Source organism: Cibotium barometz, chromosome 4 (genome assembly GCF_041138505.1).
Source record: "Cibotium barometz isolate CiBa-2024 chromosome 4, ASM4113850v1, whole genome shotgun sequence".
Taxonomy (NCBI): domain Eukaryota; kingdom Viridiplantae; phylum Streptophyta; class Polypodiopsida; order Cyatheales; family Cibotiaceae; genus Cibotium; species Cibotium barometz.
Window position 1 is genome coordinate 41,535,251 of NC_141049.1, and position 16,963 is coordinate 41,552,213.

The following is a 16,963-nucleotide window of genomic DNA, read 5'->3' on the forward strand; positions in this document are numbered from 1 at the left end:
TACCTAACTATATGGTCAATGTAATAATCCAAATACCAGAATGCAAGATGTGCATTATATAGAATCCGACAATCTAGAAGTACGTCAAAAAGTTTCCACATATTTATTCTCTCAAATATATCCTTATAGGCAAGTTTACCCTTTTTCTTAAATAATAGATGTAAATCTTAATCATCTGATAAATCTAGACTTGGATATGATCAAGATTCTAGTTTTCATCCAAATAATCCTTGTCTTCAAGTGGGTTCAACTTTTGTTCGGGGGGGGGGGGGGGGGGGGGGGGGGAAGACTACCCACCAAGCTTTCCAAGTGATAGCTTAGGAAATTACCCTTAGTATTATCTTAGCTTAGGGGTAGCTTAGGTGACGCTATGTTCCTCAATTCATGTGGTTATGTATTGTGCTATATTATGGTCATTATCAATACAATTATCATTAGAGATCTAGATAAGAAGACAATATACAATTATGTGTAATTCTTTACAATTTTGTGCATAATGTGATGTTTAATAAACTGTGCATTACTCAATCTTGAATGACGGTTTGTATGTAATTATGTTTAATGCTTGATTCGTAATATCTATATTGGTTAATCTGCCAACATCTTGAATGTTTGGAGGTTCAACATAAACTAGAAACATGAAATGGCTAGGTTCTTATTCCCACTGCTAGAAGTTCATCATCAAGATCAGCCTCCTCTCTTAGATGCATGCTCCTCTTCAGTCTCCTCATTGGCCATTTACCCACTTGATTGTGATACTAGATCATCTGCTCCTTCTTTTGCAAGGATGTCATGCTTACCTTCTTTTCCTTGTGCTACACTCTTGCACTATGAGCCCTAGTTCTTCGCTCCTCCACAAGAGAGCTAGAAGTTGATGATCTTCCCTATTTGATTGATTAAGGAATTGGTTCTTAATTTTGATGTGATATAGGTCTTCTTTTCCTTGATTGAGGATTTGGGTCTTAAATTTTAATGTGATATAGGTCTTCTTTGCCCTTGATAGTGGTTGAGCCAAACATGTGGTTACCTAATGTATGAATCCAATTACCTTTCAAAATCCTTTAAAAATAACTTACATTTCAGCATGCATAAGGAGCAAATATTTACCTGGGGATGTTGGACATGAAGATTTGTAGGTGTAATTGTTGGCAAATGGTTGGGGATGTTGGACAAGAGGATTTATAGATGTAGTTGTTATTCCAAATGGTTGGGGATGTTGTGGTAAAGAGGATATGTAGGTGTAGTTGTTGTGAAAATGGTTGGGGATGTTAGGGCTCAACATGTGCATAAAGCCTCTATGCCTCCAATTTTTAAAGTGAATTTTCCTCAAGTATTAGAGATTGATCAATATCTCCCCATCCAGCCTTGTAAAATTTTAGATCACTACCAAGGCGGCATGAGAAGAGGCCACTATTGTTGATAGGCCAAAAACACAGTAGGTACCACTACCTTGCCTCCCACTAAGCCTCTGAGAAAATATGTTGCATAGGCTTCAAAGGTGCCATGGATAGTAATAATATTGGTAGATTTGAGAAGTGCTAGGAAGTAAAACTCAAGCTCGAAATCTGCTGAAATCATGTAGAATGGCCATGCAAATCCCTAGGTTGGAGACAAGGTTTCAAATTGCTTGAATTTTTTTTTTGGTTCATTACGAACTCTTGCTTCTAATTATTGGAAATTTTAATCGTGCAATCCATATCCAACTCTAATAACCACAAATTTAACCTAAGGATGGAGCTCGTCATTTGAATGATTGCATTTTTTTGGTGCCAATGTTAAATCACTAAGGTTTTAGGTACTTGAGAAAACTTTGAATCTCTCCATTCTTATGCCCAAAGGTTACAAAAAGTTAATCCTGTGCTATTTAAATGTGAATAATTCACAAAGTTTCTAATTCAATTTGTAGGGTGACCCTTACCTTGCCTACTTCATTTGTAGGGTGACTGCCTACTTCATTGGCAATATAAACTCTAAGCGATGTGAGTTAAGTAATCCGTAATGCAAATCCTTGTTAGACAACTGGTATAGGACAACGATGAGGAATTAACTTACTTCTGTGTGACCTAGGTTCACTGGAGAGGGACTCAAACTTGTGGGCATGGCTTCATCAGTTCATTGTCTGTTCTTGTGTAATTAATTGGGGCTAGTGTATGATTTCATGAATGGGCTTGGTATAAATCTAGAATTTCTCTTGTGTGCTAAAGCTTACGGTTGAAACCTTTGTGGATTTTTTTTTTAATGCGGATCTAGCTTGGTCGGTTTGCTTAGTTGTTGATATCTAGGACCGTTAAATTAGTGGGTGTGATTAGTGGATATCTAGCAAATTTTTTCTAGAAGATCTAGCTTGGTGGATATGCTTGGTTGATATCCAACAACTCTTAAATATAGTCTTGGAGTTCTTTTTGGACCCCTTTTAAACTATTAAATTCATATGCATAGTTCATATGTGTGATAATTTCAAATAGCCAGTGTAAATATTTTATCACCAAGCTATCTTTCCTGTCAAAGTACCCATTGCATGATGGACTTGACCAATAATCAATGACCCTCATGAGCTTAACAAACAATCTAAAATTATTTATGGAAATAATGTGGGAACAAACCTCGAGGAAATTAAACAAGAGAAATGGTAACCATAGTGCTAATGTTTTGACATTATGGTTGGAAAAATATCAAAATAATGGGAAAATATAGAAAAAATAAAATTAGCACCCTAGCTAGAAGGTGAAATTTGTCACCACCCTTGCCCATGGTGTGAAAGCAAGTTCCCTTATGCCATCATCTACTTTCTATCTAGAGTGGAGCTACCTCTTCATTGCTAGACTAGGGAACATCTAGTAGTAGTAGGTATGACAAGAAAGAATAATAGTAATAATAATAATGGCAAAAGCATTTCTTTGTTCGAGTCTCAGAATGAGCTCGCTCGCTTCTAACTCGAAAAACAAAAAAAAAACAAGAAAGAAATTGGGAAATGGTGGCTTCTTCTCTAAATCTTAAAATTATGTTTTTATGCATAGCCTCTTGCAGGCTATGATGGGACTCTTGTATACACTCTTATGCAAGCCTTTCTTGCCCAACTAGTTGGGCAAGCCTTTCTTGCCCAACTAGTTGCCCACCCATGGACTATCAAGCCCAAGAAAAGAGGGAGGTTTATCATGAGCTTTGTGCCATTTTTTGAAGCTCCAAAAAACACCATAATTTAGTGCAAATTGCAGCCTTATTTCCCCCTTCTGTTGTGCATTACTCAAGCATTTGATTTGCCTCAAGTCTTGTCCAATGGTTTACTCTTATACTAGGTTAAAATGTCCTTTGCCTCAGGTCTTGTCCAATGGTTTACTCTTATACTAGGCTAAAATGTCCTTACATTAAAGCCCCTTAATTGTTTAATTAAAAGGTTCCTAATCAGGCCCAAAATTTTATCAAAAACTAAAGATTTTCCCCCTTCCCTAATTTTACCCAAATATTTTTTTGTGCCTCTAAATTACCAGATTGGTGGGGGTAAGGTTTTCTTCATCAAGGATTAATTTGAAGCTTTTCAAACTTGTGGGTGTGATCAATTGGGGATTGTCGATAGCCATCATCTTCTCAACTCAAGTCAAGCTTCACCTACAACTCAAGGCATGGTTCTCCCTTTACTTGTAATATGTAAATGAGAGAGGAAGGTGTGAAATGTGGTTTAGGAGTTGTGTTATGTTGAAATTAGGCTTAAAACATGTGATCAAAGGTTGCTATGTTCTAGTTAGAATTGTTTCTTTTGATCTAGTTAAGTTTGATTTGATCAGTAAATCATTGTCTTTTTTATTAAATTAATAGGGTTATGTGTTTTTTTACTATTAATGTGCTAACCTATCAATCCATGAGTAGAGGAAAGATTATCACTCTTGATTAATTTAATACTTGTACACTAGGGTTATGTCTTGTGATAACCAATAGGGTTCCCTTATGTTTTAAACAAGAAGTCAAATGATGAGTTTAGTTTAACCATGCCTCTAATATTACTTAATTAGGGGTTGCTTTATTTAAGAGTTAACTTTTATCCTAACTTGAATGATAAATTCTTAGAATCTTGAATTGCTAGTATGATGGTTAAGGCAAAAAACTAGCATGGCAATAATATTAGAAGTGTTATGGAAAATAATTTTAGAGTTAGCTAGGTTTATCTTACAATCATGTGAAACTCATCTGGAATAAGTAGTTGATGATTCTAATAATAAATGGCAATTTTAGTTCAGAAACCTACCCTAGTAAGGTACACTTGTAAACACTAGTAGGGCAATATAACCTAAGTTATGTGTGTAGGAGTACATAACTACAATTATTCCTATATTTAGAATTATTAATAAGAGTAGTTCATCTTTTTGTAACTAATTCAAAAGGAGTGAGTTGACTTTCATTTCTGAATAGTTGAGAAGTCATGCTCACATATAAGCTAGCCTGCTTAAGAAATGTGAACTAGGCTTAGAAAGGTTAATGAAGTGCTTGGCTTCTTGTATTTCTTTCTTAAATATATGTTATAAAACTATTAAGTTTATAAAGTAAATGGTCGACTTTGCCTTATGATTTTTGAATCTCTAAGAGTGCATGATTTCACCAAATCCCCAATTGAAAGTAAAACTTTGAGAGTAGACTTTAAAATAATCAAGACATAGGCATGAATAACGCTTCTCGGTCCTTGATGTGAAATATACTAAATCTATGATTCCTAGATAGAGGGACACCTTATGTATGCATATGACTTTAAATGAACCTAAGGACCTTAATGAACCCTAGTTGAACTTTTTATTGGAGTCCTAGGGATGGAGCCACATTAACACATTTAAGATGTGGCAACAACAAAAGAATAGACTATTGACAATGATTTCTATTCATTTCTTTATGTGTTGAAAGCTATTTAAATTTTCGGGTGGGGATGGCCTATTATCCGAGGGATGGAAACCAATATATGTGTGTGGGATGGTGATCTAAATGTAAGCCACTAACTCAACAATTCGGCATTGTGAGATAAAGTCATCTTTCAACACTCTCCCTCAATGCTAAATTGGAGTGTTTTACAAAACTAGCTCCCGTGACTGTGACTAAGTCTAGTTTCCCCTGTCATCCAATATTTCTCTCGGACTACATCTCATATGGAGATAGTTGGTTCTAGGAATGTAGTCCCACATGGTCTCACCTTCCTCTTGCTTGAGGTTGTAGATTTGAGTAATGAGGGTACATCTAACTCAACTGGGTGAGAATCCTTGGGTGATAACTCCCATGATAAAGGTGTGTCCTCAAGACCTCATAACTGGCCATTTCAAGTGGGTATAGTTCCCTAAACCATTAGCATGGGCAAAGGCTATGTGGGTTTGAGGAAGCTTGGTTTAATGCATTATTGTCGACTACTGGATTATCATTTCCAATAATTAGTCTGAACCGAGAGTTTACATCAACGGATTTCTCTCTGGTGAATTGGTCTCCTTGCTTCTTGAAGCAAGTCTGAATGGATTTAGAAATTTCTTTATTAGTTTTTTTTAAAAAATTAACTAGGCTCACATCACATCTATGGGCTCAAATCAATTGGTTCATGTTTGTTGGCTCACGGCTCATGCTTTGTGGGCTCATGTCCAATAGACTCGCACCTTTTTTGAATGAAGTGAGCTAGACTTATGTCATGCCTGGTATGCTCACATCTTGTGGACTCACGCATGTTGGCTCACGTCTTGTGTGGGCTCACATCAATGGGCTCATGCATGTTGGCTCATGTCTTGTGGGCTCACGAATGTTGGCTCATGTCTTGTGGGCTCATGCATGTTGGCTCACATCTTGCAGGCTCACAATTCACGTATTGCTAGGCCATTGATTATTGTTATGAAATAGGCTCACAACAAATAACACTTGTCACACTTGCCTTCATAGATTTCAAAATCGTTGATGAACATAGAGAGTTCAATAAATGGTTTATAATGTTTGATATATGTAATATCAAGGATCAATGGATAGAGGCCTATTGAGAATATCACCCTTAGCAAAACTCGAGTGTTAAATCATCTACAATATGGAGGTGGAATTAACTTCATCATTAATGTTTAAAATAGTTCTTGTTGAGTATACTAGTAAATGGACAGCTTTATAACATCAAAAGAATATCACACTCAAGTAATAGGAAAACAACTCATTATTGTTATTGCATGGCTAGAAGTTGTGGATCAAATTATCCTAGCTATATAAGGACACATATGTCCTTATACACCTCAAGAAAGTTTCACAAATATGGTCATGATCCTCCATTCTTGTAGAAAGTTTCACAAATATGTGGGAGGTGGAATTCTGTCCATACAAATCATATCTTCTTTTCTTAAAACTTTTAAGAGATTCTAATATGATCAAAACGACGAAGGCAAAATACTTGAGTTGGTTGATGTGGCATAAGAGTTGTATTGAGAGTTTTCAAAGACTTGATCTTGGAAAATAATTTTCTTCCAAGAAAATGATACATATGTATGCATGCATGCATATACGTGTGCACGCGCATGTATGTGTGCATATATATGTGACTGGTTTTGAGGTAGATTGATCAATCTAGGCTTGAAACATTGAGCACATCTCTTTCACATGACCCATTTTATTGCGAGGAAAAAGATTCCCCACCATTCCCGATCAAACATTTGATAAAGAAAACGACCCCACGCTATAACTGAAAACGACCCAATTTAACTCTACTCAAGGGACGAGGGAGTAGCTCAGTGATGGTGTTCAAGCTCTATCACTCAAGTGCCAAGTTTAATCCCCAATGGACTCACCCGTGCCCCTCCTATCTGTTAGAAGTCATCTCCTGTCTATATTTATAGACCAAGGCCTCTGTTGTGGGTGTGCCCACCCTGTATAAGGTGTTTTTATCATTTTTCCTCACTCCCCGTATTTTTTCCATTTTTTCCAGTGGTGTGGAGGGATGCCAGAGGTTGGCAAGAGCACTTAGTGGCTGGCCGACTGTCCCATCTGCAGTCCTGTGGTGGCTAGCCAACTGCCCAAACATCAGTCGTGGGCTTCTGTATTGCTGGTTGACTGGATGTATGCAGTCCTGGACATTTTTATTGCTGGCTGACTGATGTATGCAGTCGTGGAGAGCTTTTACAGCTGGCCGACTGCTCACATGGGGCATATAAATAGGCCCCATGCCCCCACCACTTCCTCATTCAGGTTTCTGCGGGATCTTGTGTATAGAGAAGAGTTTACACACCTATCTCTCTGTGTTTCTTGTGCTGTCTATTTTCTACATTCTACTTGCTCTTGTCTACCCAAGTTTGATTATCATTTCCGCTGCATATTCTGACATGGTATCAGATCCCTAGGCTCGTGATAGATCTTGGGAGTTTTTCTGAGCAAGAGGGGAAGCGTTAGGTTGCTGATTGGTGGACTGTTTTGGACTGTTTGGGAAGAGAAGGTGCAAGAGGAAGGCAGGCTAAAGTGCTGGACAACCACTTGCAAGTTTTACAGATTTTTTTTCCCGCCCACCCACCCTTTCAGTTTACTCCCTGCAATGACAGATTTACTAGAGATGGCTGAGAAGCACGTGAAGATTCCGACTCTCCCCACGTTCCGAGTGGATCGTCACTTGGACGGGTCCAATTACGGCATCTGGAAGGTCATGATGGAGTCTGTGTTGGAGTCATATGACCTTGCTGATTTCATCATCATCGGGGTTCCACGGCCGGAAGCAGAGGAAGGGGAGTTACTGTCGACGGACGAGGAAGGACCGAGAGGCACAGGCACACATGTGGGATCGTGTCAACGCCAGGGTCCGGTCATTTATTTTCCTCAACCGCACACCACAAGTGATCAATCATGTAAAGCACATGACGCTGGCGAGAGGCATATGGGAGCACTTGGCTTCTTTGTATAACAGGGTATCACCCATGAAACGGATCTCCTTGGAAGTGCAGATGCGGGTTATGAACCCTGCAAAGTTCTCGACGATGCGGGAACACAGTAATAACAAGCTGCAAGCCCTTCAACAACATGAAGTCCTACAAGCTGGGAAAGAGATATCATCTGAAGACATGGCCATCACTTTGCTGTCCCACTTGCCTGCTCAGTATTCTGCTTTCTATTCTTCATTGATTACGAGTGGCAGGCTCAGCACCATTACCTGGGAGGAGCTTGTGCCAATGGTCTTGGACCAGGAGGAACATTTCACGAACCCTCCTCACAGCGGAGGTTCGGAGGCCTTAACTGGCCAACGGACGAAAGGCCGGAATAACAACAAGGGCAAAGGGAAGGCTTCACCGGAGAAGTTTTCTGAGAAGAAGCCTGATTCAGAACGAGAGAAGCTGAAGGCCGAAAGATCTTGTAATGATTGTGGCGAGAAAGGCCACTATTGGAGGAAGTGCCCTAAGCGGACAGGGAAGAGTGCTGATTCCTCAGCCTCAGCTGCAAAGACTCCGGCATTTGTGCACTTAGAGATGGTGGACTCCGACGCTTCATCATCTTCGAGTGAGGAGGCAGTTGGCTTCACCACGAAGGATACCTGGGAATGGATTCTTGACAGTGGTGCTTCCAAGCACATGACTCCATCCCGTGACTTCTTTTTGGATCTAAAACGGCAGTCAGGTCGCATCTTTATTGGCGACAACTCCACTATTCCGATACATAGTGAGGGCCGGATGGAGATTATTCCCGACGGCAAGGGAGGCAAGCATGCTTCCTGTGTTCTTTATGTCCCTGCTCTGGGTTTTCATCTTCTGTCAGTGCATGAAGTATGCAAGACTAGCTTTCGGGTGGAATTTGAGGAGCATTCAGTTGCTCTACGGGACCATGAGACTGGCCAGGTTGTTTGGGAAGGCGGCGTGGAGAATGGTCTCTACAAGCTCTCTGCACTCTCCTCATTGACACGTTCTCAGATCGGCGATTTGTGGCACTTTTGTTTTGGCCACTTAAATGTGGATGCATTGAGGCGAGCTTTCCGAGACCAGATGTGGTTGGCTTGCCAGATGTTGGTAGTAGGCAAGGGCGCTGCAGTTCTTGCATACGTGGTAAGTAGCACAGGGAATCCTTTCCGAAGCACGCTTCCAGGCGGGCTTCCAAACCATTGGAGTTGATTCACACTGACTAGTGTGGACCTCAGTAGACACCATCTTTGGGAGGATCTCTCTACTTTATGCTGCTTGATGATTGTACCAGATTCACGTGGGTCTACTTTCTTTCTCAAAAGGACCAAGCTTTTGCTCGGTTCAAGGATTGGCACGTGATGGTGGAGAAAGAGTCTGGATTTCAGGTCAAGACTCTCAGGGCTGATAAAGGAGGTGAATTCTCCTCGACTATATTTCTTAGATTTTGTGCAGATCATGGCATCAAAAGGGAACCGGCCAATACAAGATCGCCTTCGGAGAATGGAGTTGTTGAACACAAGAAAGAACAGGACTGTGGTGGAGATGGCGAGGACCATGTTGGAGCATCATGATCTTCCTCGTCCACTTTCGGGAGAGGCTGTGGCAACGGCTGTCCATACCCTCAACCGATCTCCGACGACTTCAGTACCCCATATGACTCCATTTGAGGCATACTTTGGCAGGAAACCTGATGTCTCGCACTTCCGTGTCTTTGGGAGTGACGCGTATGTACATATTCCGAAGAAGCAGAGGGGGAAGCTTGACTCCAAGTCCCGCAAGCTTATATTTGTGGGGTATAACTCTCTTTCCAAGGGATATAGATTGTATGATCCAGACAGGAACGAGATTGTTGTCAGCCGGGATGTGGTCTTTGACGAGCATGTTCCAGTATCCACTGTTGAGGAGCCGCCACTTCTTGGAGATCCAGAGGAGTCTGATGATGATTCCCAGACCATCATTCCAGTTGATCAACCTCAGTCATCACAGGAGGTTGAGCCCACAGCTGGAGTAGAGCCCCCACGACCACACAGGAGGCTCCACGATCTGTTCGAGTACCTAGGTGGTTGTTAGACACCCTTCGGGAGTCAGGTGTCACAGGGCTACCCTCCGAGTGGACCACAGAGGACGGCCCTCGAAGATCACATAGAGTCCGAGATAAAAGCAACACAACGGAGCTTCTTCAGGTGAACTATGCTTTGATGTCTCGTATCATGCGGGACAAAGAGCCCACTTCCGTAAAGGAAGCCCTTTCACAGGATACTTGGAGGAAAGCCATGCAGGTGGAACTTGATGCCATCGAGAAGAACCACACTTGGGAGTTGGTACCGAGGCTGTCAAAGCAGTCAGTCATTGGTGTCAAATGGTTCTTTAAGACCAAATATGCGTCTGATGGGTCGGTGGACAAACACAAGGCCAGACTTGTGGTGGCTAAAGGTTATGCTCAGCGGCCAGGCATCGACTACGAGGATACCTTTGCACCGACAGCGATGTCCACGATTGGACCGTTCTTGCCCTTGCTTCTTCTCAGAGGTGGCCCGTGTATCAAATGGATGTAAAAACTGCGTTTCTTAATGGTGACCTGCATGATCATTTTGTACGTGAGAAGATCTTGGCTGGTGACATCTTGCTACTTTATTGTTCGACGAAGGACAATGCGGCGGACCTCTTCACGAAGTCTCGACCTCAGGCTACGCTCAGGCGGCACTCCAGCTCCCTTGGGTTGGTTTCACAGCCAGGAACTGAGAGGGGGTGTTAGAAGTCATCTCCTATCTATATTTATACACCAGGGCCTCTGTTGTGGGTGTGCCCACCCTGTATAAGGTGTTTTATCATTTTTCCTCACTCCCCGTATTTTTCCCGTTTTTTCCAATGGTGTGGAGGGATGCCAGAGGTTGGCAGGAGCACTTAGTGGCTGGCCGACTGTCCCATCTGCAATCCTATGGTTGGCCGACTGCCCAGACATCAATCGTGGGCTTCTGTATTGCTGGCCGACTGGATGTATGCAGTCCTGGACATTTTTATTGCTGGCCGACTAATGTATGCAGTCGTGGAGAGCTTTTACAGCTGGCCGACTACTCACATGGGGCATATAAAATAGGCCCCATGCCCCCACCACTTCCTCATTCAGTTTTCTACGGGATCTTGTGTATAGAGAAGAGCTTACACACCTATCTCTCTGTGTTTCTTGTGCTGTCTATTTTCTGCATTCTACTTGCTCTTTCCGTTGCATATTCTGACACTATCCCCTAAGGGGTGGGATCAATTATCAATCCTTGCATTTAAATAAATCAATCAATCTACTCTGTTTGATTTACATTAATTCATAATTCATGAACCACAGAAAACTCAAGATGGCATGCCCCCTTGCTTTGTGTTCACAACCATAGACAAAGGTACCCATTTGATGCTCTGAAGGCCTCTAAAGATGCAAATGATGGTTTGTACTTCTCAACTTCTTTAGTCTATATTGGATGATGCCAAAGCTCAAAGAAATAATAGGATTCTTTCAAGAAATCAAGGACAAAAACCTATGTAATGGACACTTTGAACAGAACTTCACATCCTAAAGTTATTAACTAGCCTGACCTTATTGCTAGAATCTATCTCATAAACATCCAATTCATAGCAACAAGTTTTCTTGTAGATTTGTCACATAAAGCATTGGATTACCATGACAACTATTGACATTGAACCACAGCTTTCATATCCAAGACCTTGCCAAGGCACTCCAAATTATCACATTAATAATAAATAACTGGAATGAAAGTAGAGCAAATACAGAACACTCACAAAATGTATCCTTGTGGTGTTTATGCTCAAGTGACACCACAATAAATTTATAATAACTAACACAACACAGCATACTTCATCACAAGTATCTACAAAGGAAAGAGCTTTGTGTACATGAGGACTGCTTTGAAGCATGCACAGCACCCCTTAATCAATGAGAGAGAGATGATAATGTTTTTAGAGATGATAATGTTTTTCAACTAATGGTACTTTTTTGACGACATGCTCGTCTTCTGTAATCCTTACATCCAATTGAGTAAAATAGACGGTTGTTGCAGATGTGCACATGCACCTTTTGGAGTGTAGTACCCTGTCAAAACATGTTGGAAAATAAGAGGCACCTACAATCATGGATCTCTAGGCATGCAGTATATGCAGATGTAAAATATCATAGTGGAAAAAACCGTACCCTATTACTGTTTGGAGACCAGAGCTTCAACACGATTGAGCAGATTTTCAAATGCAAAGTCAGCACTCATCATTGCCAGCCTCACATACCGATCCGTCATACCACACCTCGCACCACCACGGCCAAAGATACCAGCCTCCTCAAAAAGGGATACACAGGATTCATCCTCTTCTCTTTCACAACGAATCCACGCAAATGCTGGGTGCAAATGAAGCACACAACATGTTTTATAATGATTGTCCATAAGAGAGATGCATGCTACATATATGCACGTACATGTGCATGTGCATGCATGCATATTCATGTTCAGGTAACATGTATGGTTGACATGTAAGTACATGTGCATGCACACATGCCTGGCACTAAACAAAAGATTCAAGAAACAAGCTCATAACCTAGAACCACAACAAACCTGGCCCTGGCTGAACAGTTTCTTTGAAGAAGTTGCAGTACATTGGCTCAAAATCTTGATCAATAAAGAACCGATCAGAACCTTGAAACAGTTGAATCATTCTATCCCATCTGTTTCTAAGCTTTGTATGGCCGTAGTGGAAAAGGAGTTGCTGTGCAGCATACTCCATTGGCAATCTTTTTGATGCTGCCTGATTTCCTGATTTGGCATAGCCCTCCCTCACCGTCCACAACAATTGTGCTGCCCTCAGTTGAGATTCATGTGATACTCCCACAGAACTTAATCTTACTGACAGCAACATCTTCTCATATAAAGCAAAATCCTTTATTATCGCCCACCTGAAAATGGTGGCATGAGTACAAGGGTAGAAGATTTTACCACGGGCTGCAGTACATCATATCAATCAGCTAAGGTATACATACCCGATTCGGCTTCCTGCATGGCCGGTAACCTTTGACAGTGTGAACAACATAAAGTCGTGATCTAACGGCCCCGTTATTGGGGTGTAGTGAGGCCAATAATAGGCAAGGTCATAGATTGTCTGTGTCCTGGGGTCCTTAAGAGCACTAGTTCGCAAGGACCCATCTGGATTATTAGGTGATATAACTATCTCTAGAGGAACCCCATTCGCATGGCTCTCTACATCTGGAGATGGCTTTCCCCATATGACATTGCCCAGTTTCACCATCTTTACTTGTAGTTCGTAAGCCTATGTCACAAAACAAGTTTTTCACCATCTTTACTTGTAGTTCGTAAGCCTATGTCACAAAACAAGTTCTACCATAGTAATAAGTAACTGCATTCATCAAATAATCCCAGTAGGCAAAAAAAATCAAGCTTTTGAAGTCCTCTACAAGCTAGAGCTGTTGATAGAGTGCTAATGACAGGCTTTCAACTCACTTCATAGTATGGAGGGGATATAATCACGTTGACAGGGAGTCCTTGTGCTTCCCTAGAAAAGGTTGAGTATGCGGCCATCATAAGTTGTGTTTCACCTGTTCCAATTAGTATGTATCGTCCCTCGGTAACAGCATTGCCGACCAATTTATGCAAGGTTCGGATTTCATTCTCCAATGCCGGGATCAAGGGTTGGAAAAACTCATAACCCATTCGGTACCATCCAGGGATAAGGACGGCACTAGCTTCAAGGTTTTGCCTCCAGTAAGGTTGAAAGATCAATGGATCTCCACTGCATCAAAAGAAGACAATCATGAGGATGCACCAAGACAGCAGTTGATGGCAATACTTCACAGCAAAAAGCTGCATGCAACTGCATCCTATGGTCGCGAATCTTGCATGAGATGTTGGAATCAATTATGAGTGCCTTAAAGTTGAATAGGTTTCTCAGCTTTGGGACAAAATGTTGTCATAACTTTTTGTGAAGCCTCCAGCTCTTATCAAGAAAAAAAAACACGGATAAGGCACGAGGCATGGTATGCACACATAGCATGAACATGCAGCCTGTGCAGGTATGTGGGGAAAACAATTCTAAATGCAGTGTGCTCTGTTAAAGGATAGGCCCATTAATATCTTGCTCATTCAAAATCCAAGTGGATGGAAAACAACACCCCTAACCTTACCCACCCATCATCAGATTCTTAGCATCAAGTGGATGGGTTGGTGTTGAGCATAAAAGCTAGCTTCAAAAACCAACTTCTTGTCTAACCCACCACACACATTGAGGCTGCCCTCAATGCGGACATCTCAGCTCTTTTAATATACATTTTTTTGTCAAACAAGGAATCAGGGCAGTTCGTCGTTGTTGGACATATTTTTCGTGCATGTTGGGGGTTAGTCGGTATTGTATGACCGCCCTTGAATTATCCCACGTGCAAGGGATATTTTGGCCATCATGGTTGAGGGTCGGCACAGCAGGAATCTCAGCCGTCAAACCCGCCTGCAAGAAAAACCAGAATTTTCTCTAGATCTTTACATCACAGCAATCTGGGAATATGATCCTGCGGCACTGATCGCAGGGTCGGCATGGACAGAGGCTGGCCACGTCGGCCAACCCACAACTTGGTCCAAAATGCCCAAAAGACCATATTATCCGACTAGAACCATATTAGACTACAACAAAGTCCGGTAAGGAGTTTGCGCAACTCCACCATCCGAGACCGTCTGGACCCTACAACGGGCCTCGCACCAATGAGGTGATAGCTCAAGTGGTAGAGGTGTTTGTCTGGGACCAGAAGGTCCTAAGTTCAAAACTCTACATGGTGCTTCCTCAGTGGCATCGCCTACTGCTGGATTAACAAGTGCCTATGGGTGGGAGGATCTTGGGCTTAAGGCCAATTGAAAAAAAAGGGCCCTCGCAACCCGAGAATAGTGTATCCTCAGTTTGATGTCCAACACTCACTAATATCGTCACATAGCCTGCACGAACCTGCATCCTACTTGGGAGAGTGCCAAGTCTACATAAGTTGTGAGGCCACATTTGGCCACCATCTAGTGTCTAAACTCGGAACTGCCAAGTGCCTCGGTGCTCAACACGACGATGACTCCTCATAGAGGGGGCCTTACAAAATAGAGCACATCCGTCAACTGCAGTAACAAGACGAGGGTGAAGCATTGAGCAAATCCTTTTCCAACACTATCATCTACCCTCGGTGCTCAACATGACGATGACTCCTCATAGAGGGGGCCTTACAAAATAGAGCACATCCGTCAACTGCAGTAACAAGACGAGGGTGAAACATTGAGCAAATCCTTTTCCAACACTATCATCTACCCTCCCCTTAACCATGATGGTCAGGAAGGGGCCTGGGGAATCCTTTCCCAAGAGCAAAAGGGCTCCCGGCTCCACCGGTTGCCCTATTATTCTCCTGGGAAAGGGTTCCCCGGCCCCTTCCCCTAATCCATGAAGGGCTTCACACCTTCCCCAGGCCCAGCCTTCTGAGAAAAAAGCAGCCAGTGGCAAGACATGGGATCTCCACCAGAATCAGTGGTCCTTCTGCGCTTGTGCGGATGTGTAATCTCATGGGGGGTGGCCATCTGGGACATGCTGGCTAGAATGTTGAGGTTGTCATCTCATGTGTACGTTGGCTAGAATGTTGAGGTGGTCATCTCCTGCAGGATGGCCGTCTAGGACACGCTCGGTAGGATGTTGATGTAGTCACTGTAGCCACTCCCAGCATTGCTTAGACGCAAGCTTTAAGGTAGGGGTAGCAGTTGGCTCACTAAACCAAAACAAAAAAAAAACAAAAAAAAAAAAGAGATTCACCACTCAAAATGCTTCCAATTGTACAAACTAGATAGAGGGCAAGATCAAGAGCCTATTTTGCAGAACGATTCCTTTTTTTTCTTACTAGCCTCAAGGGCCCAAGAGCCTACCATAGTTACAATTTCTCACCAGCCGTAGGCGCTTTTTAACCGCCCGTAGGTGATGCCGCCTACAGGACTTTGCAGGGTTTATAGAACCCAGGACCCCCTAGTAAGCCACTTTGCAGGGTTTTGAACCCAGGCAAACACGTTCACCACTTGGGCTCTCACCTCATTAGCTCTGAGGAGAGATTCTATATTGAGTTTGTTTGGGAAAAGTTTTTTTTTTTTTTTTAAACACAGAAGAAGCTAGCACAGCAAGAAACAAATGCCAACAAAGCCAAAAGCAAAAAGCAAATCTTCACCATACCCGTCCACATTCGCCTTGCAATCAGTGATGACATGTTGGCAAGATGAGCCAGTGAAGCACTCCTCGCACTCGCAGGAGACCCCATTTTTGCTGTGGAGGAGCATCTCTGCATATACAGATCCATGGCCGGAGCAGTTGAAAGAGGCTGCCAGCTGAGCTTCCTTAGAAGCAGCCCGTGTCCATGCCCCTTTTCCCTCGGCTATGGAAATGGCGGACTCTGTTCCTGCTGCCGTGTTGTTGCTACTGTAGTAGACCCCGCTAGCCCAGAAGACGAACACAGAGAGGTTGAGAGCCAGAGAGGCCCCCAGCAAAGGGGTGAACCTGTTAGGCGATGGTGAGGAAGAACAGCTTTGACTCTGCGTCATATTTGAGGCTAGGGTTTTCTCTGCAAAAGTTTGGAGCTCTAGGGTTTTACAGATGATGTCATTTGGAGCCTGTGGAGGCTAGAGCTCTGCAGATTAGGCTTTAGATCACTAGGCCCAAGAACTAGGGTTTTGCGCAGGATAGGATTCTGAATTTTAGGGTTACAATGGCTGTGCCAACCTACAGGAATCATCTGCATGTATTGCCGATAGCATTTTACGTACTTACTATTTAATTCCAATCGTTTTCTCAGCCTCTCCTTTCAATTTTCTTTTTTTTTTACCTTGCCTACAAAGAATTATCTAAGGGCATGTTTCCATGCGGGCTATGGATCACAACGGAATGGCAAATTGCAACCTAGTTGATGTGCTAGGATAGCAAAGCATAGAGCATGTTCTCGCATTCATCTTGCCTAGCCACTGGTCAACCACCAAGAATTTCAACCAACAGGACCTTAGTTCACGTGGGATCTATAATCAGGGAATTGTCAAGGA

The 16,963-nt window shown here is 42.5% G+C and overlaps 1 protein-coding gene across 1 annotated transcript; it reads right to left on the reverse strand.

The window, feature by feature from the left end:
• Window positions 1-11,568: 11,568 nt before the first annotated feature.
• On the reverse strand, window positions 11,569-16,700 carry LOC147639271 (tryptophan aminotransferase-related protein 3-like). Its single transcript, XM_086789158.1, has 6 exons — window positions 16,107-16,700; window positions 13,376-13,664; window positions 12,898-13,184; window positions 12,476-12,813; window positions 12,064-12,261; window positions 11,569-11,964 (listed from the first exon to the last, which is right to left on the reverse strand). Exons 1-5 carry the CDS (start codon window positions 16,469-16,471, stop codon window positions 12,068-12,070), a joined length of 1,473 nt encoding a protein of 490 aa, XP_086645284.1. The 5' UTR covers window positions 16,472-16,700; the 3' UTR covers window positions 11,569-11,964; window positions 12,064-12,067.
• Between the last annotated feature and the right edge of the window lie 263 nt (window positions 16,701-16,963).

Coding starts and splice junctions, on each gene's coding strand:
- LOC147639271 (XM_086789158.1), bottom strand. CDS start 16,471: ATGACGCAGAGTCAAAGCTGTTCTTCCTCACCATCGCCTAACAGGTTC. Junction 13,185..13,375: donor TATCCCCTCCATACTATGAA/GTGAGTTGAAAG, acceptor TTTGTGACATAG/GCTTACGAACTACAAGTAAA. Junction 12,262..12,475: donor AACTGTTCAGCCAGGGCCAG/GTTTGTTGTGGT, acceptor ATTTGCACCCAG/CATTTGCGTGGATTCGTTGT.